At 41.9% G+C, this 23,168-nt stretch overlaps 7 protein-coding genes across 7 annotated transcripts; 5 read left to right on the top strand and 2 right to left on the bottom strand.

The window, feature by feature from the left end:
* Window positions 1–1,538: 1,538 nt before the first annotated feature.
* On the top strand, window positions 1,539–3,191 carry N7459_008451 (Major facilitator superfamily domain general substrate transporter; the record flags this gene model as incomplete). The annotated part of the gene is made up of 1 exon (XM_056947619.1): window positions 1,539–3,191. One exon carries the CDS (start codon window positions 1,539–1,541, stop codon window positions 3,189–3,191), a length of 1,653 nt encoding a protein of 550 aa, XP_056797129.1.
* A 1,455-nt stretch (window positions 3,192–4,646) lies between these two features.
* Window positions 4,647–5,912, top strand: N7459_008452 (S8 family peptidase; the record flags this gene model as incomplete). The annotated part of the gene is made up of 1 exon (XM_056947620.1): window positions 4,647–5,912. The coding sequence occupies one exon, from the start codon at window positions 4,647–4,649 to the stop codon at window positions 5,910–5,912; it is 1,266 nt and encodes a 421-aa protein (XP_056797130.1).
* Window positions 5,913–12,845: 6,933 nt separating this feature from the next.
* Window positions 12,846–13,760, bottom strand: N7459_008453 (ankyrin repeat domain-containing protein; the record flags this gene model as incomplete). The annotated part of the gene is made up of 2 exons (XM_056947621.1): window positions 12,846–13,335; window positions 13,390–13,760. The coding sequence occupies 2 exons, from the start codon at window positions 13,758–13,760 to the stop codon at window positions 12,846–12,848; spliced, it is 861 nt and encodes a 286-aa protein (XP_056797131.1).
* A 646-nt stretch (window positions 13,761–14,406) lies between these two features.
* Window positions 14,407–14,934, top strand: N7459_008454 (uncharacterized protein; the record flags this gene model as incomplete). The annotated part of the gene is made up of 1 exon (XM_056947622.1): window positions 14,407–14,934. One exon carries the CDS (start codon window positions 14,407–14,409, stop codon window positions 14,932–14,934), a length of 528 nt encoding a protein of 175 aa, XP_056797132.1.
* A 2,599-nt stretch (window positions 14,935–17,533) lies between these two features.
* On the bottom strand, window positions 17,534–18,565 carry N7459_008455 (RTA1 domain-containing protein; the record flags this gene model as incomplete). Its single annotated transcript, XM_056947623.1, has 3 exons — window positions 17,534–17,808; window positions 17,856–18,253; window positions 18,315–18,565. 3 exons carry the CDS (start codon window positions 18,563–18,565, stop codon window positions 17,534–17,536), a joined length of 924 nt encoding a protein of 307 aa, XP_056797133.1.
* A 1,649-nt stretch (window positions 18,566–20,214) lies between these two features.
* On the top strand, window positions 20,215–21,070 carry N7459_008456 (uncharacterized protein; the record flags this gene model as incomplete). The annotated part of the gene is made up of 2 exons (XM_056947624.1): window positions 20,215–20,356; window positions 20,412–21,070. The coding sequence occupies 2 exons, from the start codon at window positions 20,215–20,217 to the stop codon at window positions 21,068–21,070; spliced, it is 801 nt and encodes a 266-aa protein (XP_056797134.1).
* Window positions 21,071–22,367: 1,297 nt separating this feature from the next.
* Window positions 22,368–23,160, top strand: N7459_008457 (uncharacterized protein; the record flags this gene model as incomplete). Its single annotated transcript, XM_056947625.1, has 2 exons — window positions 22,368–22,684; window positions 22,893–23,160. 2 exons carry the CDS (start codon window positions 22,368–22,370, stop codon window positions 23,158–23,160), a joined length of 585 nt encoding a protein of 194 aa, XP_056797135.1.
* Between the last annotated feature and the right edge of the window lie 8 nt (window positions 23,161–23,168).

Below are 23,168 nucleotides of genomic sequence, written 5' to 3' on the forward strand. Positions count from 1 at the left end.
CAGGACAGTTCTGTACCTGATTTGTCTGGCGTATAGAGAATTGTTGTATACATTGTCGAAGGGAGTGGGCCCGATAGAAAGGGGAAATAACCGGATTTCGGGCTGAGTCGGTGGCGCCAACGGTACTCGGCGCGGCGGGCTAGAGCCTCGACCACGAGAATGGTTGTTTGGATGGCTTCCCGATGATAAGCCTTCATTTCCGATCCCTTGGTCCCAGCGTGATATCGATGTCTTAGCCGGACGCACTAAAATGGGTTACCGGGGGCCTTCCCTATGCGCCGGAAAAATCCTACGTAGATGGATCCGCGGGACTTGTTGGCTGCAGTCCTAGGTTTCCTTTACAAATAGTATAGATGATTCTCGGGCATTTCCTGGGTGAATACCGCCATGCGTTGGGAACCGAGGACGCAGGGCCCGTCGGGCGTACGTACGTACATACATGTAAGGGGGTAGGCTGCACGTTATGCCGCTCTCCACACCTCCACACTTTTGGCCCTGTGGCCTGCGTCTTGGGGGTATACTACTGGATGTATATTCGGGCCTCATGTAGAGGGTTATGTCATTGTCCTCGTGGAAACCGGAATAGCTTTGTTATTGCCCAATAGCCCATCGGAGGACTGTATGCATCCTAGTGTGACACAGGTGTCGCAGGTTAATCTTGACCAGATATCGAGATTGAGGCCATTGGCCCGACGATCACTAAGCCCCCTAGTCGCAAACCTTGTCTGCCGTGATTCTCTCCCGGCCGATCAAACACGAGGGAATGATGGTATTTCTTTCTTTTGAAATCATGTCGCCGGTTCGACGATTGAATGATCGTCCTTGACCAGCTGGAGAAGCATGCCAGTCCCTCGTGGTCCTCCACATCAACCCCATCATCAGCGTGGACTCGAGGCGGGGAGAAGTGGTCTGATTCGATAGAAAACCGGAGACTCGGGATACATTCTCGGGTAGTTCATTGGTTTGTGATAGGATGCAGTCGAAGTATGACAACATCCAACGCTTGACCCCTTCTTAGCCTCTTCCGGCCCCCGCTGCGCCATCACCTCAACCGCCGATTGGTGCGAGCCACGGCAGCTGAAGCGCTCAGCCAGCAGCACGATGGACCGATTCCCCCATGAATTGACGTCGTTCGGGCTGAAATGATGTCATGGTCGGCAACCCGACCCTCCCGGAGCCCCACGGGCCGCGAGAGCGGAACATTTACTCGCTTCTAACAGGTTTTCCCGTCCGACTAAATCCTTTTCCCTCCGGCTCCGGCCATTCACGGTGCACTGGAATCCCGGTGGAGTCGGCTCCTGTCCCCCCATTACGCATCGCATGGATCTGAACAGAAAGCCGTCGACGTTCGGGATGTTCCCTGCTCACGGCGACGGGCACGACCATGACCGGGATGTGCGCGAGGCGTAACCACGCAGCGCCGTCCTACATATAAACCGCCGTGATGTCTTCATGACTGCATTCCATCTCTCAGCAAGGGACTCGCCACTCTATACCCCACACTTTCTTGTTACTCCATTCCACTCCACCACACCCACATGGCTACCCCAACGGCCTCCCCGCTCTTCGAGAAGCGGGAGGATGATCAGAAGATAGACGAGCGAGCTGCCAAGCAGCTGGGCCTGAAGAAGGCGGGGCGTGGCCACAATTCCCATGCTGAGCATGCCTCCGAATCGGATTATATTAGCCAGGATGAAATCCCCAAGATCGAGAAGGCTGGCAAGCGCGAGCTCACCGAAAATGACTGCTACGACAAGCTGGGCTTCTGCTTCCCTACGTGGCGGAAATGGCTCATTCTCAGCGTGATCTTCATGGTCCAGATGTCGATGAATTTTAACACTGGCGTTTACTCTGATGCCGTCACTGGCCTCACAGAGGAGTTTCATATCAGCGAGCAGGCTGCTCGAGTCGGCCAGTGTGTTTTCCTGGTCGCCTACGCCTTCGGATGTGAGCTCTGGGCCCCTTGGTCTGAGGAGTTTGGCCGCCGGCCGATCATGCAGCTGTCTCTGCTCCTGGTGAATATCTGGCAAATCCCCTGTGCTGTGGCACCAAACTTTGGCACTATTGTGGTATGCCGTATTCTGGGCGGTCTTAGCTCCGCTGGTGGCTCTGTCACCCTCGGTATGACGGCTGATATGTGGGAGGCCGACGACCAAGGCTTTGGTGTTGCCTTTGTTGTGCTTTCCTCTGTCGGAGGCTCGACTATTGGACCGGTATTTGGTGGATTCATCGGCCAATATCTCACCTGGCCCTGGGTCTTCTGGGTCCAGTTGATCGTCGGCGCCTTCACTCAAGTATTGCATTTCTTCCTGGTCCCTGAGACCCGTGCCACTATCCTAGTCGACAAGGAGGCGAAGCGCCGCCGCAAGAACGGCGAGGATGTTTGGGGCCCGAATGAGCTGAAAGCCTCTCGCCTTGATCTCAAGGAGGTCTTGCACCTGTGGCGCCGGCCCTTTGAGATGTTCCTCCGCGAGCCGATCGTCCTATTCCTCTCTCTCCTTTCTGGTTTCTCCGACGCGCTCATCTTCGTCTTCACCGAGTCATTCAGCCTGGTCTTCGCTCAATGGGACATGGATACTCTGGCCATCGGTTTGACATTCTGTGCTCTTCTGATCGGTTATGTCATCGCCTACTTTATTTTCCTGCCGGATGTGTACCGCCAAATGCAGCTCCGTAAGAAGCATGGAGCGGCCAGTCGATACGCTGAACGTCGACTCCTCTTGCTCCTCTTCATCGCCCCTCTGGAGCCTATTGGACTACTCGGCTTCGCCTGGACCTCGATGGGACCTCCTATCCCTTGGATCGCACCTCTGATCTTCGCCGGCATGATCGCCATCGCCAACTATGCCATCTACATGGCCACCATCGACTACATGGTTGCCGCCTACGGACCCTACTCGGCCTCCGCCACTGGTGGTAACGGCTTCGCCCGTGATTTCCTGGCCGGCATTGCCACTATGTACGCCACCCCCATGTACCAAAACATGGGCGGAAAGCGAAGCCTCCAGTGGGCCAGTACACTGCTGGGATGTGTGGGTTTCTTGGTGTTGATCCCGATCTATGTCTTCTACTGGAAGGGCCCTGCTATCCGCGCGAGGAGCAAGTTCGCGCAGCAGCTCGAGGCTGATAGACAGAAGAACGATGGTCGTCGACCCAGCCAGTTCCACGCCGGGGAAGACCCTTACGCCTAATTGTCTGGTTTCCGGCGCTTTCGTGATGCGTCAATGATAAATGTGCATAATAGATACCTAACGTCTGCATCATGAGCCATGAATATACCATTTGTTTAATTTCAACCTTGAGAAATATGCACTCCCTCGCGTAGCCATAAGATCTATTTGAGTAAATGGGCGAGATAAGCCGCACTCTGCTAGAGCTTGGAGCTGAGTTCTGGATCCTCGGTTTTGACGACATACCGTCTCATTCTCGCTCGAAGTGTGTCACTTCCAGATGGCTCAGGTTTTCGCTGTATCGGTCGATGGTGGATGCCTTGGATGTGAGGCGGCAGTGGAGACAGCGTCGGTCTGTCGATCTCTTTTCCTCCTGTCGATACCTGTTCCTCTTCTTCCCCTCAGTGCACTCAGTTCCTCTGTTTTCTGCCCTGGTCCTCGATTCAGTGGAGATCCCTTCGTTTCTTCTGTTGCTCCTTTGTCTACCGACCCATCTCAGCAGTCGATGGCGTCGTTCGGTGTTATCGCCGATACTGACAGTGTTCGACGCCTGCCTTTCGATCGGTTGTTTCCCAAGCCGACAACAGACACAGCGATAGATTCATCGGCGTGCGATGAGCATCCTATAGCAGAGGAAGGAAGTTAATCCGACGCAGCAAAGAGAAATGCAGTTGTAGGGCATTTCGCCTGTTCTCATCCAGGTTTGCCCGATTATAGGGCGGGAGAACAGACTCCGAACGAAAAAAAAAATCTATCAACACGTATAGCTGCACACGTCAGGGTCGCTAGGCGTGATATACTGCCTAAGACTGTCGAGACCGCTCCCAGCTGAATTCGACTTCGGCACAGCTCGAGCCAGTGCCCATTCCATTGCCTTCTATGGGCAACTTGGTCGAGTCAGCAGTCCCAAAAGGTCTCTATTGATGTGGAGGGTGGTTAATTTCTCGGATGCAGGGGACTCAACAAGTCAGCCTTCTGATTCGCTGGTGAAAGGGGGCAGTCTCCTGACGAAGTCGTTACTTATGTACTTTTTCATCAGGACTCGAGTCGCACGATATTCTTCACGCAGTTAGTACGAAAATTTGGACAGCCGAGGAGGCTCCAGAGCCGACATCTATTGGTTGTGATGGCCATAGCACGTGCTATGTTCTGACTCGAAGGATGGGGCGATTCGACTCCTTCAAAGTACGCCGTCATGCTATCCACTACGACGCGCGATATGATTTGTCGTTCTTTCACGCGAAAGGCTCTATAACAGAGCGGATGCGCTAAGCTTTCCGCCTGTATAGCTCAGGAAGAACCATGCGTAGTTAGCTTGTCACGACTGCCCTGGGGGCTGTAAAGCACCGATGCATATGGATATCGAGAGGGAAAAGGAGGTTGCTGCCGTGGTTGAAGAAGCCCGAATTTCAAGCTCAACAGTGCCTCGCAACGAACGCCTTAGGGCTGATTTCTCGCCTGGCTCGCAATCCCAAAATGCTATTTGCCCTTATCTTGCCTCTCCTGTTGACTGCGCTGCAGTCAACGGCTGGATCCCCCCTGTCCGATGCGCTAGCTGTTCCTGAAGGTTCGGAGAACAGCATCGCAGTTTACGACGGTCCGTTGGAAGATGACTACGAGGACGATTATGAGGACGACGACGACGACGACGAAGACAAAATTGACGAAAACGACAGCTCCTCGAACTCGAAACGAGAGGACACCAAACTATGGAGTCGCGATGGCACAATCATTGAGGAGAAAACCAAACGCACCGAAATGAAGTTCATCTCGCAGTCGCCAGGGGTATATGTCAACAGTCTAAAGAAGTTCGTGTATCAGGCTGCTGCCGGATCAGGCGTCACCCTCTACATTCATGACTCTGGTCTCAATAGGGAGCACCCCGAGTTCACCGGCAAGCTGAAAAGGGGCGTTCAAAGAGGCACGATAAGAGTCATTCAACCAGAGAAGACGGAATCCGGCGAAACGATCCCGACGATCGACGGTGATCCAACGGGACATGGCACCTGCGTCGTCGATAAGATCATAGGCCAGAAATTGGGCATCGCCAAAAGTGCCAATGTGGTGATCTTCCCTTGGGCGGATTTCTCTGATGATCATTACAACGACGATTACATGCTGGCCGAGTTGCAAAAGATGGCCGACACTATCAAAGAGGACCAAGAATCCAACCCAGACTCGGATGCCTTGCCTATCGTCGTTCTTTCCTATAGTCTGGGGGAAATCGATAGCGATACGGCGGCGAAATACCGCGCAAAGTATCTGGCGCTGGTGGACCGAGGCGCTCTGCTAATAGCAGCGGGAGCGAACAGCGGGAACGATGCAAAGGGATACTATCCGGGTCTGTTTAAAGAGGAGGATGCCTTCAAGGACAACATGCTCGTTGTTGGCTCGGTGAATATCTTTGGCAAACTATCGATGTTCTCACAAAGCAACCCGCTGGTCGAAATCTACGCGCCTGGAGAAACGATCACCGTGGGCAAAAAGGTTGAAGGCATCGAGTGCGCCGCGAAGTCTGGAGATGGGATGGTCCAACAAGCTGGGAATTCCATTGCAACGCCTCAAGTGGCTGCTCTGGCAGCGTATCTTCACTCCGTCGACTCCAGCCTGCGTGGAGAAGGCGCGGTCACTAAGATAATCAAAAAGATCACGGACTATTCATCGGGCAACGGTGCCTCATGGATACGCGATAGGTCGACGGTGCCAAGCATCTGGAATCTCGAGGATGGAAATGTTTGCTAGGTGCTTCCATTGCTCATGCCTTTGGTCTGACAGGTCAATGCTATGACGGATGGTTTTGTTTTGGTGGAGTGTCAGCTATCTTGGTGGTAGATGCGTGGCGAAAAAACTGGTAAGATTCTGTTGAATTACCTTTGGTTATAATCACCCTGGGATTTTTACCACTCCTATTAACTCCTTATTTTTATAAAAGCGACGTCCTCTAATCTCTTTTTATCTAAGTATACTTTGCGAGACGTCGTACACAATCACTGTCCCCTGTTCCCCGCTGGACCAATCACCATATATGGCTATATGTTAAGACGCCCTCACCACTTCCAGGTAGTTCTGCCAGTTTACCCTATTAAAAAAGATTCCCTCCTATACTTTCGCTATATATTTCTCTTCCTTCCCTGAATCTTAGTTATATTCCCCATAGCTTAGTGGTGAACCCCACTGTGTTTATTCCTAGTAGTCCTATATTTAATTCCGTCGATAACCACTCCTTAATTCTTTTTTTTTGGCCTCCCTACACTAGTGTATAGTATATAGTTTATACTACTATAGCTATTCCCTATCTTCTTATTGGCTATAGTTATAGTAAGTAGTCCTACTATATTTTCTATTATAGACTACTTCTATATCTTACTAAATCTAATCTTCTATACTGACAGTTACTTTATGTAACGGGCCCATGCCCAATGTGGATCACATAAGGCATATGCCCACACCCACACAAAAACCCTCGCCTACCGCAGATAGACTATGTTTCCTTAAGATTAATGTAAACTATATATCGGCCTAGTCCTATTGAATCAATTCGGCTACAGCCTTTTATATATATTAATCTTCTAATCCCTAATCATTAAACCACAAAAACCAACGAAAAGCCCTAGTTAAGTTATACTCCTAGGCCTATAGTAGAATTACCCCTAAATCGCTAGCAACTTAGCTATAATAACGAACACTTTCTTTATATTTACTAAAAGTCCTTAAGATATATTAAAAAAGCCCTAGAAAGACCCTTATCCTAGGTATACAGTAGAAATCCATTTAAATCCTTACTAATTTAGTATAGTAGAAGATCTTTTATATTTATTAAAGGCCCTTAAGATATATTAAAATACCTTATATTTATTATAAGTCCTTAAGATATATTAAAATACCTTATACTCACTAAGAGTCCCTAAGATATATTAGAAAAGACCTAGAAGGACCCTATTTTCTAGGTAACTAGTAAAAGAATTAAAAATTATATAAATTAATAATAAATCCCTAATAAACTATAATAAAACCTTAGTAAATATCTTTATAGATAAAAGAGATTATCTTTTAGTAAAGATATATAATTAAATATTTAATAAATATATAAAAATAGTTAATAGAATAGTATTACTAATATACTATTATTTAAGAAAAAAAGATATAGTACCTTAAAGAAATACTTCTATATTTAAGTATAAGCTAGAAGGAAAAAAAGAATAATAAAAAAGATAATAAATTAGTATTAAAAGTAAATAGAACCTTTAATAAATCAGTATTAATTCTAAAAATACTATAATAATAATTAAAGGCTTATTTATTAAACCTTATTCTCTTTATAAGAAGTATAAATAATTAGCTAATCTAAAAGATTATAATAAAGAATAAGTTAATAGTTAATAGTAAAGCTATTAGATCACTAAATAACTAATTTATATATATATTTTTCTATTTAAAAAAACTAATATAAAAGAATTATAGAATATTTATAAAATATTACTAAAATATAGTTAAACTAGTTAATCTTTTAGAATATCTAAAAAAGATCTATAGAGACCTAAATACTTAAGTATAAATAGCTAAATAACTATATTAACTTTACTAGCTAAAGGAAGCTTTTTTTTTAAAGTTCTTATCTTATCTAAAAAAAGAGTTTATTAATATAAATATATTAGATTAAATAAATAAATTAAAGAGATAAATTTTATTAAATTATTTAAACTAAATAATAAATAAATTATTTATAAATTATAATATATCTTTAATCTTTTAAGGCCTAATTAGCTATTTTTATAAGATTAATATAGATATAGAGGCTTTTAACCTAGATAAGTCCTATAAATTAAAACTAAATAAGATAGATTAGATCTTAACTATTTCTATAAACTATATTAAATTATATATAAATTACTCCTAGAGTAGAACTAATTAATTTAAATAAGCTAAATAAGTTAATAAAGAAGAAATTAATTATTATTAAATAAAAAAAGATATTTAAGATATAGTAAATATAGCTATATAATTATAGAATATATAGTCCTCTCTATATAAAATCCTAACTATATACTAAAGAAAAAAAATTATATTACTAAAAGATTATTAAAAGACTAAAATACTAATAATAAGCTATTAAAAATAAAATAAAAAAACTATATAAAAAAATTATATTTTACTATTAAAGAAGCTAGTGATTTTAGTAATATAGAAAAAGTATTATTTACTAAAAAAAATAAATTAGAAAATAAATAGTTTTTATTTTTAGCTATAAATAAAAGCAGAAAAGAGTTAAAAAATTATTTAAAAGTAAAAAGCTATTATTTTTAGTTAATATTAAAATAAATAGAATTTAGTTTACTAATATTTTAATTAATTTAAGTTATTTAAGCTATATAACTATAAATAGAAAATTTATTAAAAGTCTTAATCTTTTATATATATTAATATAACTATAATAATTTAATAGAGTAATACTAAATTAGGGTTAAATTATATATATAATATATTTTAATATTAATATCTATAGTTATTAATAAAAAGCTATCTTTATTTATATTATTAAAGACTAAATAGACACTATAATCTTAGATATACCTTAGATAAAAGATATAAATAGAATATATTTACTATAAAAAGGGTATATAGATATTTTTATAAAAAAAAGCAAAAAGATATAATATTAAAATAAAAAAAATAATATAATTAAATCTATTAAAATAAAAAGGTTAAAAGTGAAAAAAGTAATAGTTATATTAATTTAATAGCTATTTAATAATAATCTATAATAAGATTATATATAGATTAAAAAGATTATATTAAATAATATTAATTATACCCTATAACTAAAGAAACCTATTAACTTAAAAAAAAAGTTACTAAAATAATATTAGCTATAGCTAGATATATTTAACTAATAACTAATAGAGAAGCTACTATTTTATTAGTCTAGAATTAACTATAAAATCCTATTAAAATATAACTAAAATAGTGTTAAAAAGGCACTACTTTATAGTCCTTTATATAGTATAAATAGAAAAAACTACTATATCTAAAAAAGATATTAATAGACCTCTTAAGTAAGAATTTTATTTATATAAATAAGTTATTTATAGCTATTCTAATACTATTAGTATAAAAACTAAAAAAAGATATATAATTCTATATTAATTATTAAAGGATTAATAAATAAAGTATAAAAGATTAATACCCTTTATTATTAATTTAAAAGACCTTAAAGAATATATCTAAAATATAATAGTTTATTAAACTAAATATTATTATTACTTTTTATAAGATTTAGATATCCTTAAATAAAGAGTAAAAGACTATATTTTATATATAATATAGCCTTTTTAAGTGGAATATTACCCTATTTAAACTTATTAGTATATTAGTGACCTTTTAATAGTTTATTAACTAAATATTATAAAAGTATCTTAATAACTTTATCTCTATATATATTAATAATATTATTATATATTTAAATAGATTATTAATAAATCACTATTAAAAAGTAGATAAAATATTATAGAAGTTAAAGAATATAGGGTTATAGTATAATATTAAAAAGTCAGAATTTAAGCACTAAACAGTGAAATACCTTAGATTTATTATATATATTAATAAAGATATTTATATTAATCTAAAGAAGATAAAAGCTATTTATATATAAAAAGCTCTATAAATAGTCTATAATATATAAGGATTTTTAGGATTTATTAACTTTTACTAGATATTTATCTTTTAATTTATAGATTTATTAACTTTATTAATAAATTTAATAAAGAAAAATATCCTATTTTAGTAAAATAATAAATATTAATAAATATTTACTAAACTAAAAAAATTATTTATATTTATATTAATTTTAGTATATTTTAAAAAAGACTATAAAATAATTATTATAACTAATATATTAAAATAAATAACTAAAACTATATTATTTTAGTACTAAAATAATAATAAATTAGTATTATATATATTTATATCTTAGAAGTTCTTTTTTACTAAATTAAATTATAAGATCTATAATAAAGAGTTATTTATAATTATATATACTCTATAAAAATAAAGGCCTAAATTAAAAATAGTCCTATAATTTACTATTATTATAGACTATAAAAACTTTTATTATTTTAATTAAATATAGTATCTTAATAAATAATAAATATAATAGATAGATTTAATAAATAAGTTTAATTTTAACTTTTCTTATTAGCTAAAGAAGTATATATTATAATCAGACGCCTTATCTTAATATAAATAAGATATACTATAGAATACTACTAATAAAAGATTATTAAATCACTTTTAAAAACTCTTTAAAAGTATATTAATCTATATAAACTAAATAAGACTTAACTAGATTAATTATAATAAAAAGGCCTAAATAGATTTTATAAAAAATATTTTAATATTTAATAATCTAATAATATAAAAAGAATAATAATAGGCTAAAAAAACTAATAATATTTATTAAATCTATTTAAAAATACTATAAAAAAAGATTAATAAATTACTATTAAAATAGGAGTAAAAATAAGCCTATTTAAATATTATCTAGATAAATATAGTTTATTATACTTCTAGTAGTATATATAGATTCTAGACAGTAAGCCTTTATAGATAGAAATTATTTAAAAAGTCTATAATTTCTATATTACTAGCTATCTAAAATAAGATATAACCTATTTAATATTATCCTAATAATTCTTTTAGCTAAATATAGTAAAAAATATATAATAATTTCTAAAGAACTATATAATCTATAAAAGAAATATAGTATAATATAATATAAAATATAGATTATTAAAACTACTACTAATTCCTTAGTAAATCTAGATAAAAATATTAATAGATTTTATTATAGATCTTCCTTTATTAAGTAAAAATAAAATAATAAATCTATTAATTATTATAGATTAGCTAATAAAAAATATAATCTTAATAAGAATATAAAAGATTATTTTAGAATAAATTACTAAGACCTTTATAATATACTTTTATATATATTATAGTCTTTTATTAATAATAATAAGTAACTAAGAACTATAGTTTATAGAAGCTTTTTAGTAAAAAGTCTATAAAAAACTATTAATTTAGTACTAATTATTAACTATCTTTTATTTATAGATAAATAGAGTAATAAAATAAATAAATTAAGAAATTAAAAAGATAATATAAATATTTATAATATATATATAAAATAACTAAATAAATCTATTATTAGTTATTATAATAATAATTAATAATTAAGACACTATATTTACTAATTTATCCCTTTTTTTTTATATATAGCTACTATATTAACCCTTTAATTATAAAAAAAGCGACTATTAATACTCTTTAAAATATAGTACTAATATATATTAATAAATTATTTATAAATTAACTATAAAAAACTACTAATTAAGCTTAGTTAGCTATTATAATTATATAAAAAAGGTAATAAAAGTAGTTAAACTAAGCTTATTAAATAGTACTAATTTATTAGCCTAAAGATAAAATATAGTTAAACTTATAAAATATATACTCTTAGTATCTATTAAAGAAATTAGATTAATTATATATATAGTATATAGTTAAAGATATCCTATTACTATATACTATATACCTAGATATACTATTTAGTATATACCTAGTATTCTATATAGAGTTAATCTACTTTATAGTATTAGACTTATTCCTATTATAAATTGTTAATAATTTATAACCTTTTTTAATTAAGGTTAATAATAAACTAAAATATAAAGTAAAAAAGATCTTAGTAGCAAAAGAACGATAAATTAGCTAAGGATAATATACAGAAGTGTTAATTAAATAGGTAAAATATACAGAGATAATATAGGAGAGTGTAAATATAGTCAAAGACTATACCACACTAGATACATTTAAGCGATATTTTAGGCCAGTTCCTAGGCTTATTTAACACCAATTCGATGCCGATAGCGACATTATTGTGCTATCTATCTAGTTGAGACAAGGAGGGGAGTAATATAACGGGCCTATACCCGATGTGGATCATATAAGGTATATACCTACACCCACACAAAAACCCTCGCCTACCGCAGATAGACTATGTTTCCTTAAGATTAATGTAAACTATATGTTGGCCTAGTCCTATTGAATCAATTCGGCTACAGCCCTTCACACTTTATATTATTTAATACTATTTACTTAATTCTAGGTTTTAGTGCCTTTTCTAAGACTTTTCTATCTATCTAGATTTATTTATTTATTAATTTATTCTTTATATAATATCTTCTTTCTTAGATCTTATATAATACTTATTTAGCCTCGGCTGACTAATTAGAGAAATTTTCCATTTTAGTTGGAGTTTAGGTAGCAAGCTTTTATGCCTGACTTTGCGCGGACCATGTCATATCGGAAAATGATTTATTTTCCCTATGGGGTAAGAGAAGTAGTAGACAGTAACTTCTTCCATCCAGAAAGCCTTGTATGCGTCGCTCTCTTTTAACTCAATGTGGAGCTTACGGTAATGCTTTGCCACAGAACTTCCTTGTGGAACGCATCTGGCGGAGCGAACGCCTATCAGACGAAACACAGAGGTAAACAGCAACAAGGAACACTATGCTGATGCAAATGACCATCACTGGTTTTTACTGCAGAAGCGAAAACACTATGTTGAACCACGTTTAGACTCCTTCTCCGGCATCCCGCCATCGTCAATAGAGTTGATCATAGATGGTGTCTTCTCTCCACTGACTGAAGCAACTCCACAATCTCTTGATGGTTGTTCAATGCAGCCCAGTCCATCGCACTTCGGTTCGTGGCATCTTTGATACCAACGTCCGCGCCTTGGTCGACTAGATAGCGCACAACATCCGCCTTGCCCAGCTCCGCCGCTTTGTGTAAAGCAGTTCCCAAGCCCATAAAGTAGTATAGTCTCCATGAAGGATAGTGCTTTTCGTACATCTTTGAATTCAAAGGAGCTCCTCTCTCGAGCAGTATACCCAGGACCTGGATGATATCCGTTTGACGTTCAACAGCATGGTGAAGAAGTTGTCCTTTGTGAACATCTCCTCCATGATCCAGAAGCAGTTTGACGATGGAGAGGGAGGCTTGTTCTACCGCGTAGGACAATGGTGTAAGATCAATAGAGCACTGCTTATTTGGGTCGGCTCCGTGATCAAGAAGCCACAGAGTCATCTCGTCGTTAACGGCATAACTAGGATAATACCATAAGTAAGTAGTGGTTTGGAGAAGCTATATAATGACTTACCCGAGCGCAGGAGGCCTCAATTCGCTCGTGGGTTGATTAATATCCCATCCACATTGCAGCAGGGTGTTAAGAACCTCCTTTGATCCATGTCTTATCGCTTCTAGAGCATAGTCTTGGCTCACTGGCAACCCATGCTGCAAAAATTCAGCAACAACATCCTTCCGATCCCATCTGACAGCCTGGATCATCACTGAGTCAAGGTCATGTATATCCAGCTTGAGAGAAGTCCAAGTGCCGAAAGTTGACTTGAATCTCGCAAAGTCGCCAACCTCGCAGGCAGCCTCCATTTCCCGGATTATCTCCGGAGATGTTTGATGCGGAACAAGAGGCCAGCTGCTCTGATGCTCTTCTTTGGGAGAAATTGCAGACATGATGATGAAAATAAGGCTGGGGAATGTCTGTAGTTAGCACTGGCACGAATGGTTAACTCTGGGAATACAGCACAATGCTGGGTGACGCATTCCTAAATCTACGCTGTGGCGAACAGTTGAGGCGTGTCAACTTTGGCCCCTGTTTTGAGACAGCGCCAAGCCTTGCATATTTTCTCATAAACTCCTCATAATCTTCCCATAATCTCCCCTAGACTCCCTATTAACCCCTTATAATCTTCCCATAATCTGCCTATAATCTTCCCATAAACCACTCATGAAATTTCATTTCCCACGACTATCCCAGCGCTTAAATCTCCTTCTCAAATTGTTCTGACCATACATGTTCCAATGGAAATGATCTAAGCTCTAATGGTTTCCTCTTTGATTACCTGATTAGTGCACATATTCATGTATTCTCAGCGGCGCCTGGTCGATCAGCGATCATGAGTGGTATATCAGTCTTTCAGTTGGGCGCGACAGAATCCTTTCAATATCAGTGGGCGGTTACTCATAAGTGTGAGGGTTAAAAGGCGACACTACCTTCCTTCAGTTACTCTCCATATTTTCCAGATTTTTCAAAGTTTACACTTACAGTCTAAGAATACATCATTCTTCTCATATTTGTTCACCACCCACTTTCCAAAGCATGTCGGCCACACCTGCATCTGGGCTTCTTGCACAGTGGGAACGAGCGCGTCGAGTTGTCGTTGTGCCTATGGGTGGAGTTCAATTTGTTGCTTTCCAACAAACGCCCACAATTGGCACGAGGGATTTAGGATCTTGTTCAGTCATGGTGATTGCATCAAAATATGGTGCGATTCTCGCGTATATTCCTCCCTTGCCGGCACAACCTTCAGCGGATCCTTATGCGGGGGACAATAATGTCCGATCGATGATGACACAAGTCAAGAATCTTCACGCCTACTACAAAAGCTTGAACTATTTCCCTGACGCCGGAACATCCATTATCTGTGCCCGGTTCAGGGGAGCGGTGGCACTACCGGACCAACTACAAATCATGCAACAGTCCCTCCGCGAGTTAGGCTATATACCGTCTGTTCGCACTTACGATGTCCCGGGTAACCGCACTCTCCCGGGCCAAGGCACTGTCATCGTCATTTCAGACGCAAGTAACAGCAATCCTGTCATATATGTGGAAGATCATGCGATTTGAACCGAGTTTGGCATCAGTTGCTACAGGAAACTGGGATAACGCATCATTCGGCGCGAAAGAACATTGAGAATACACTATTTGAGCCTATATGTATACAGATATGCAACTGGTGCTTCTTACCTACCTACGAGCAACATTTGGGCCTATATAGTTACGCTTATCATTGTATAAGTCAATAAAAGCAAAAAATACTATGTTGTAACAGTCCAAAGCCATACACCAGCTAATTCAATACTTGATATAGAAAGAAACGGCTCTATTGCACCGACATCATGAGTATCATAGGGGCATACGCCTCTTGGCCTATCTAACCAAAGGTAGGGGCGCCCCTCTTCATAGACCAGTAGTTTCCATTCTCGGAAATGCAAGTTCGATTGCCTCCTGTAGACGCTTTTTCTAGCGCATCTTTGGCTCCCGGCAGCAGGAAAGGTTTCTAGGGAAGTAAGAGAATAAATTGTAAGTGCAATTCATTAGAGGTCACAAGAGACCCCAAAGGATATAGTGATATATGGGGCTATATTGCAAGAAGATCACTCGTCGTCCCAGCGAGCCCGTAGGTCGATCAAGTAGCCGTCTCCAGCGCCCGTGGGAACATGGTTATCTAGGAGCCGTGAAGAAGGACCTTCATGACTGTCCTATAATGGTTCAAGTCTGGGGTTATCGAGCTCTCTATGGATTGGCCAAGGTTTTTGAGAATACAAGGGACAGGTACGGGCCGATAGGTGTATTCACAAGATCTACCCCAAGAAGAGGAACTCGGCCGTAGACGCGGCCGCCGCCTTTGCCAGGAATAATATACAGAATAATTCGTGGTCTCCTCTGATCGAAAAGACGCAACACAAGAACTACATGCCTCCCAAGTACTAGCAGTCAAGCAGCCACCTTCTACATACGGTTAATGTTACGGATGCTTTTCTCCTTCTTGTACCTGCTAGGGTATTTGAGATCAAGATGGAAGCATTATATCGAATGACGAGGAACCTGACGGCCTGTCCCCATTTGTGCTGCACGTGTTAAGCTGTGGGACTCTCCCTTCCCTGAACCAGACGAAGCCTGGCCGTGCTTCGACAGCCCGCCGACCAAATGTAAAGTGGGCTGGTCCCAATGTAACAGACAAGCCGACTCGCTTCCATCAGAAGTATGATTCGAAAGATCACCGCCGTCATTGTCATTATAATTCCCATGGAGGTCGCAACTTGCGCAGCCGCACAGGTCTGTCCCGAGGCCTTCAGGAGTGCCTGGACTTGCTTGCCACGGCCTGACCTTTGTGCAATCCACCGAACAGCCACGCAACGTGTCACGTTCTCCGGTGTCGGAGCCGTCCCATGTCTGCTTCACCAAACGTCTGACGACGAATTCGCGTGGCAGTGCCCAAAGAAAAAGCCAAACAGAGATATTCCAGCTCTGCGTTCAAGGACGTAGCCGTCTCGACCGGCGTGCTGGACTTGTCATGTCAGAGCTCGATTGAACGAGGGGCCAGAACAGGTAAGATGTCTCAAGTCATCGCAATCGCAGGTGAGGCATTTATGCTATTGGGCTCGCTCCTGTGAGGATCCATTTCATCGTCAGCTGAGGATCCAAGCACACACATTCCACATAGACCGACATGTAAAGGGCGAAAATGGGACACGATTGGGCGAATGGGAAAGGAAGCTGACGATCGGGTGGAGTGCAAGGCATACTCAGCCTCGGGAGCCCGTCAAGCTTAGAGTGAAACATACTTTCCTCTCACGAAGGCGGCAAAAAGGTGTCCTGTATCATGGACAAACGACAAAAAAGCGAACAAATGAGCTCTGTAGTATAAACCTGAAGGCGGAAAATGAAGCTGCTTGAACGTGAACAGGAACATAAGGTAGTTTTCTTTTCTGCATCACAGAGTTGATACAGACTCCGTCCAGCCTCCGCTCGATGCAGCAAAGGAACTGGAAAGTGAAGGCATCTAGACGGAGGGCGTAGTCGCTAATTTCCGAGGGTGGGAGAAGAGGGGGTGGCAGTGAGTACCCGATGAAACGACGGCGGGGGGCAAGTGAGTGCAGAATGTGGAGGGTGGGTTGGGAAGGGAGAAGGAACAGGGAGGGAACAATGGCAGAGCAGCGAGCAAGAAGGTGTTTTATATCAGAGGCGGTCCAGGTGATAACGGGACGGCGTACAGGGCGACTATGCCGAAAGCGGCAAAACTACCCATAAAGAGAAATTCACAGATCCCAACATTACCCTAGAAAAAAAAAGTCGCACGAGTACAGCAATAAATGCGGCGCAGATGTATGCCTAGGCATTCTAATTCGAGAGTCGGAGAAAGTATTCATTTTTTTTCCGCAGACTCCTCAGGATTTTTGTCCTTCATTGGTCCTCATCCACTACCTAAGGGCAACCTAGGAACTATACGACTCCACCGACCCTAGCTGGTTCAACTCTTTGCATGACTGGAGGGATTGGAATATGGAATGTGAGAATGCTATGATTCAAATCGCTCAAATAAAATCTAACTCCAGATCTAACTCGCTGATGTTACCAAGACCAATCCAAACGCTGAAATGTCTGACACCCAATCTCTTGAAACTGACCATCTCCGAGTCATCAGGGGCTTTGCTATATATTTTCAAGCATTCATCATCTCAATTTCTGATGAACCCCGCGACACCTTAGACGAAACGACTCCACGACGCGGCTTCGCTGAGAGTTCTCCCCATAGCCGGCCCATGGCAACTGCTGGGTGAGCGGCCGTCATACAAATGCACGCAATGGCAATCATAGTGCTCTCAAGAATCATCAGAGCAACTTCATCATTAGCCAGATCACTGCTAAATCCACCTTTCAGCTCTGCAACACGGAAGATCGAGCGAGTGAAGATCGTTAAAACAGCAATGGCAAGACCTTTGATTGGGTTAGCATAGGCTGATAAATGCGGATCATTTAGTGACACTTGCCCAGAAGGAACATCTTCCATTTCAAACCACTGCGAACAGATGCTGTAGACGCATTCTTCATATCTTCTGAGCTGCGGCGCACTCGCTGGGCGAATTCCGAAGCGAGCACGATGAACAGCGTCAACGAGGCGACCTGGAAAGCCAATCCTGCAATCATGATATTGACACCGGTATCGCTGAGGCTTTTTTGGTCTGAGTCGGCGATGGAGGTAATGGCACCGCCGGCTGCTTGTAGGACTAGAGCAATGATATCGCAAGTGACGAAGAGGATGGTGTATGTACGCGGGCGAATCCTGGAGATATCCTCCCCGTAGACGATGACAATTTTTCCCAGGCAGATGTAAATGGCGGCGGTGAAGAAGGCCGGGGCAATCGTGAGACAAATGAGGTATCTAAAAGTCAAGTTTCTGATTAGCTTGCTTTATTCAGAGGTATGTCTCAAAGGTCACATACAGAAGGAATGCATTAAAGTTGAATGGGTTGCTGTGCATCATGATTCGCCCGATGTATCCCGGTATTTCAAGAACGAGCCCCGCGGTCATGGCCCCCATGTATGCCCATATTCGGAACCATGTTCCTAGGGCGATTTGCGCGGCGAGGAGAAGGCCGAAGATGACGAGGAAGAGGACATTTGCCGGGATGTTAGGCTGGTAATTGATATAGGCTAAGTCAATTGAGCAATTTGCCAAGGTGCAGTCGTCCATGTTTATTTCCGATATGTTCCGTGTTGATATTTCTGCTCTTTTTCTCTCTTTCTTCTTCTTGTTCTTTTTTGAGATGGTGAGGAGGAGAAGAGGTAGAATGCGAGTCTAGATGGGTTGAGGTTGATATCCCCCCCCCTCATAACATCGAATACACACTCTCTCTTTATACAATCCGACAAAATAACGAAGCCTGAAAATCAGCCACGAGGCTATGCTCTCTCCGATCCTACGTCGGACTTCTCATTGGCGCGGGTATACTTTCTAGGGCTGACAAAGGGGCCATGCCAAGACACGGAGTCCAGGCCAACTCCGAGTCCGCGGACTCGGAGGGGAAATTGCCTAGGGCCGGTCCGCGGACTCTTAAGGTCTCCTGTTCCTGTCCGGCCTCCATCTTAGCTCCAATTCTTTGAATGCTGCCTACTATGTCCGCGCCGACCAGTCTAGGCCGACTCAGGACCTGCGAGAACTGTGTCCGTGCTAAAATTAGGTGCTCGCGCACCTCTACCCAAAGCTGCGATCGGTATGCAACATCCCGCTTCTAACTTCTACTTCTCTTCTCTTCTACTTAGCAACGTAAACCTAACACGCTTTGAAGGTGTCTCCGTCTGAACAAAGATTGTTATTTCCGCGCAGCAAAAGCTCGTACTCCTAAGAAGAGGGAGACGTATATCTGCCCACTCCTCGTATCGATACGATCTGTCAAGCTGACCACATCTAATCTAGGAGAATAGGTGCACTCGAGGACAAGGTGGATCAAATATTAGGCCAGATCAATCAGCCTCACTCAATCCCGCAACAGGCACCACTGCCTCTGCCACTGTCCCCGAAAAGTGAAAGTTGTGCTCCGACTCCTCGAAATCCGTGCGATGTGATCGGGAACGGGCTGATCACCCACGAAGAGGCAAATCGTTTGATAGAGAGCTTTCGTGATGCCATAACGTGTTTCCCATTTGTACAGCTGCCGAGAAACGCCACTGTCGAGGATCTCAGATCGGAGAGACCCTTCCTCTTACTCTCTATCCTTTTGGTCTCCTCGTTTCGAAATGTCCCGCTGCACCTGGCCCTCGAGGAGGTTTCGACGTCTTACCTTGGGGGACAAGTCTTGCAAGGCAATCGCCAACAACCCTTCGATATAATACAGGGGTTGCTGGTTACTATAGCTGGGTATGTTCTAGACAATTTCTCTCTTCATTAGATTCACAAAAGCTAACACAGAAGATAGAACGAAGAAGAAACTCCATCTAGTGCGGTTTTCTGGATATCTGCACCTCGCACAAAGTATAATCAACGATTGCAGACTGGATTACCCAGCCAAGCCTGGAGTAGTAAGACAAAGAATTCTCGTCATGTTGGACACGGATCCTCCGACAGAATCGATTTCCCTGCGAAACGAGGAAATGCGAGCTTTGGTTGGATATTTTCTCCTTGACGCGTGGTAAGTTCGATTTACCACCTGTACGGCCCGGTCTAGACCTGGAAAGACTATGTCTTGCTTACTTTCTTTTCGCATGACTAGTCACTCCCTAGTACTACAACGGACAGGAACAATGCCTTGGTCACCCTTCATAGAATCATGCGCTGCGAAGTTGTCGCAGGAATGCGAATTCTCAACCGATCGATACCTGTTAGGCCAGGTTCAAATACAACACATGCTTATACGAATCGATTCCCTAGTTGCACGGGGATTCGGTGAGAATCAGGCTCCTGCGGATATAGAAGTTATGATTAGTTCTCTTCAAAGCGATTTTGAAGATTGCAAAGCCCGGCTTCCTGTCCCTATTGACCATGATGGTGATTTGACCAAGCCTTATCTGTACTACAGATCTAAGTTCTAACACTTGATTAGTATTTCAAGGCATTCCGGCCCACGCCTTTGAAATCCATCTCTATCAAACTACCTTTTTCGATGTGTACCCATCCTCCGCCGCGTCATTCGACCAATCCATGGCCCTCCTGCGAATCGATGCCCTTTGTCACGGACTAGCGGCTGCAAAACAATTTATGAGCTTTTACTTCAGTCTACCACCTGGTATTGAAAAGAGATTTAGTTACACCCAATGGACAATGACCGGGTTCAGCGTTGCAGCTTCATGCAAACTTGTTCTCGCATCGTTGGAGCCATCCGTTCGAGATCACGATCAAGTCCGAAGGTTGCGAGAGACATTGGATATGCGGCATGAAATTCAGAAATCTGTCAAGCGCATGAATACGCTTGATCAGGAGTGTAAAGGTGGGAAGTGGGATCAACATGAGATGTTCTTCTACCGAGATTGGCTGCGGTTCCTTTCTGAATGGTTTGAAGAGAAATATCGTCTTGCGCAGTCTGATAGTGCTGGAGAGAATAATGGTGCACTGGGAGTCTTCACCACTGGAATCTCAGAAAGTAATATCTATGAAGAGCCTCAGCCTGATCCTGGTTTTCCTTGGGTCGATCTTCAGGACATTACGATTGAGGAGATGTTGAATGTGTGGTTAGAGCCAATGAATATGCCACACTGCTTTTAAAATGTACAAATTAGTTAGTCTTGATAGTTTCAGTGACGAATACATGCCCCTCTCTGCTTTCTTTTATTTGAATTGCCGTTTTATACTAGTAGTTCTAACCAAGTACTCAAATTAAACACGGCCTGTTAGGCGATGGATCCAACCAACCCCGCAGACTAAAGACCAAATAGAAGCTTTGATCACATCAGTACATATACTTACTTTGATAGGGTGCTTATTTATCCAACACCAATACAGGGAACTGAGAAGAATTTATGAACGGAAAAGAGCCTTAGTGGGGGCAACAGATACGTTTTACGTACTTCTTGCTTAAGCAAGCCAGCAACAGCTAGAATGCGTAGTTTGTGTCTACATAGCGGTTGCTCTCAGCTCCGTATCTTGCGACATTCTCACAGAAATTGTCAGGGCTTGAAGGCTAATCAGGACGTATTTTGGATGGTAATTCGACAGATAGGCTGTCAATAGCCTCAGGAAGGAATGTCGTGAAATACGCATGTCGAGGACCGTGACTTTGAATGCGGAGCACTCCACGACCGAAAATCTCTTGTGGTTTATCTAGTGTGGCAGTAATAGCCTTGTCCAAGGATTTTCGGGCCTGACCGGTGCATTCACTGATGTCGCTGTCTTCCATGGCTTTCTTCTGCCTTTTCCGTGGTCGTCCTCTTGACGAACTCACCCTCGTTCTCGCTTGTGCCGGCCTACCATTATTGAGATCCCAGTTATCATTTTCGCCCAAATGGTTGAGAGGTCGTGCTCCACCACCGATTCAAGATTTTGACGGACTGGAATGACAACAGACACGGTGGGCAATCGTATTCGCTGAATGGACTGTGCCTTTGTTCGAGAAAGAGGGGAGCGGGTGGTGATCTGAGAGACATTTGACTGCGTGATCAGACTCCGCTTGGGGAAACTCCAGAACGTCTGGCAAGTGTGATAGCAACAATTCCACACCGAGTGATCTTAACCCCGGTAGATAAGTATTCTTGTCGGTCTCATGACAGCTTCCTAAGGAGTTTTCATTGACTTCCCAGATATCGGTCCTGATCCGGGACTCCTGAGGCTCGATAACCGCCGCCAAGCCTTGCGAGTGAAGGAATGTCATTGCTATTTTCTGTCAACTTTGCCTGGAGCCTGCCAGGTGACTCACGTTGACCGAACAAGTCGACCTCAGGGTTCCCCCGGTCCTGAAACGACGCGGGCGCCATCAGCCAAGGCGCCTTCGCCCTCGATTTGCGTCTCCAAGGCAGATTCGCTCCACACTCCACACGGGAGATTGTCCAGAAAGAGCGATGTGCGCATGCATCTGGACGTACGCAAGCTCGACCGTCGGCCAACCGATTGCGGCCAGACGGGGCGGACGTGTACGCTGACGTGGCGGACTGGAAGCAACAAGGCCTCTCGTGATCACCGTGGCAAAAATGCCCAGGGGGAGCAGGGCAGGGGGCGAGGGAAGGCGCCGCAGATCTGCGGTGGAGAGCTCGAAAGACCGCACGGTACTGGCGGGCGCGCGCCGATGACCAAGGGAGTGGCGGAGCTCGGTGATCCGGATCAATGGCAAAAATACCTCGCCAGCCGGGGTGCACGGGAAACAGGGAGACAGGATGGGCACGGAGGGTAGGCTCCTGCCCGGCAGATTAAGGGGGCCGGCGGAATCAGATACGAGCAAGACACACCGGTGGAGAACACCTAGACAGCTTGTAGTACGACGCACAGTTGATCGCTTGGATTCACGATGATGGGAGCGTTCCCGTCAAAGCACAAGATACGCCTGCAGACAGGGTCACCGCAGTGACTCTGGTCCTAGGCGACGGCTCCATTGCAGGACGAAAACAAGCTGTGCGTCGGATGGAGCGGCATCTCCGGTGAAACAACAGGGGCAATGGGTCGGGCCGAAAGCGAAGGCGCAGCGGCCGGTGGGCGCGCGAGAGCAAGAAAGGGGGGCGGCGATGAGTGCACGATATTGGGGTCGCGAGGAGGGAAAGGAGGAGAGAAGGGCACGAGAGGGTAGGTCGGGTCTTTTATGTCGCGGGGAGCGCGAGGCGATGACAGGACAGCGTACGGGGGCGCTAGGCCGAGAATGGCAAAACTAACGGAATGG

The sequence above is a fragment of the Penicillium hispanicum genome, assembly GCF_028827665.1.
Source record: "Penicillium hispanicum strain IBT 35686 chromosome Unknown utg000007l_segment0_segment0, whole genome shotgun sequence".
Taxonomy (NCBI): Eukaryota; Fungi; Ascomycota; class Eurotiomycetes; order Eurotiales; family Aspergillaceae; genus Penicillium; species Penicillium hispanicum.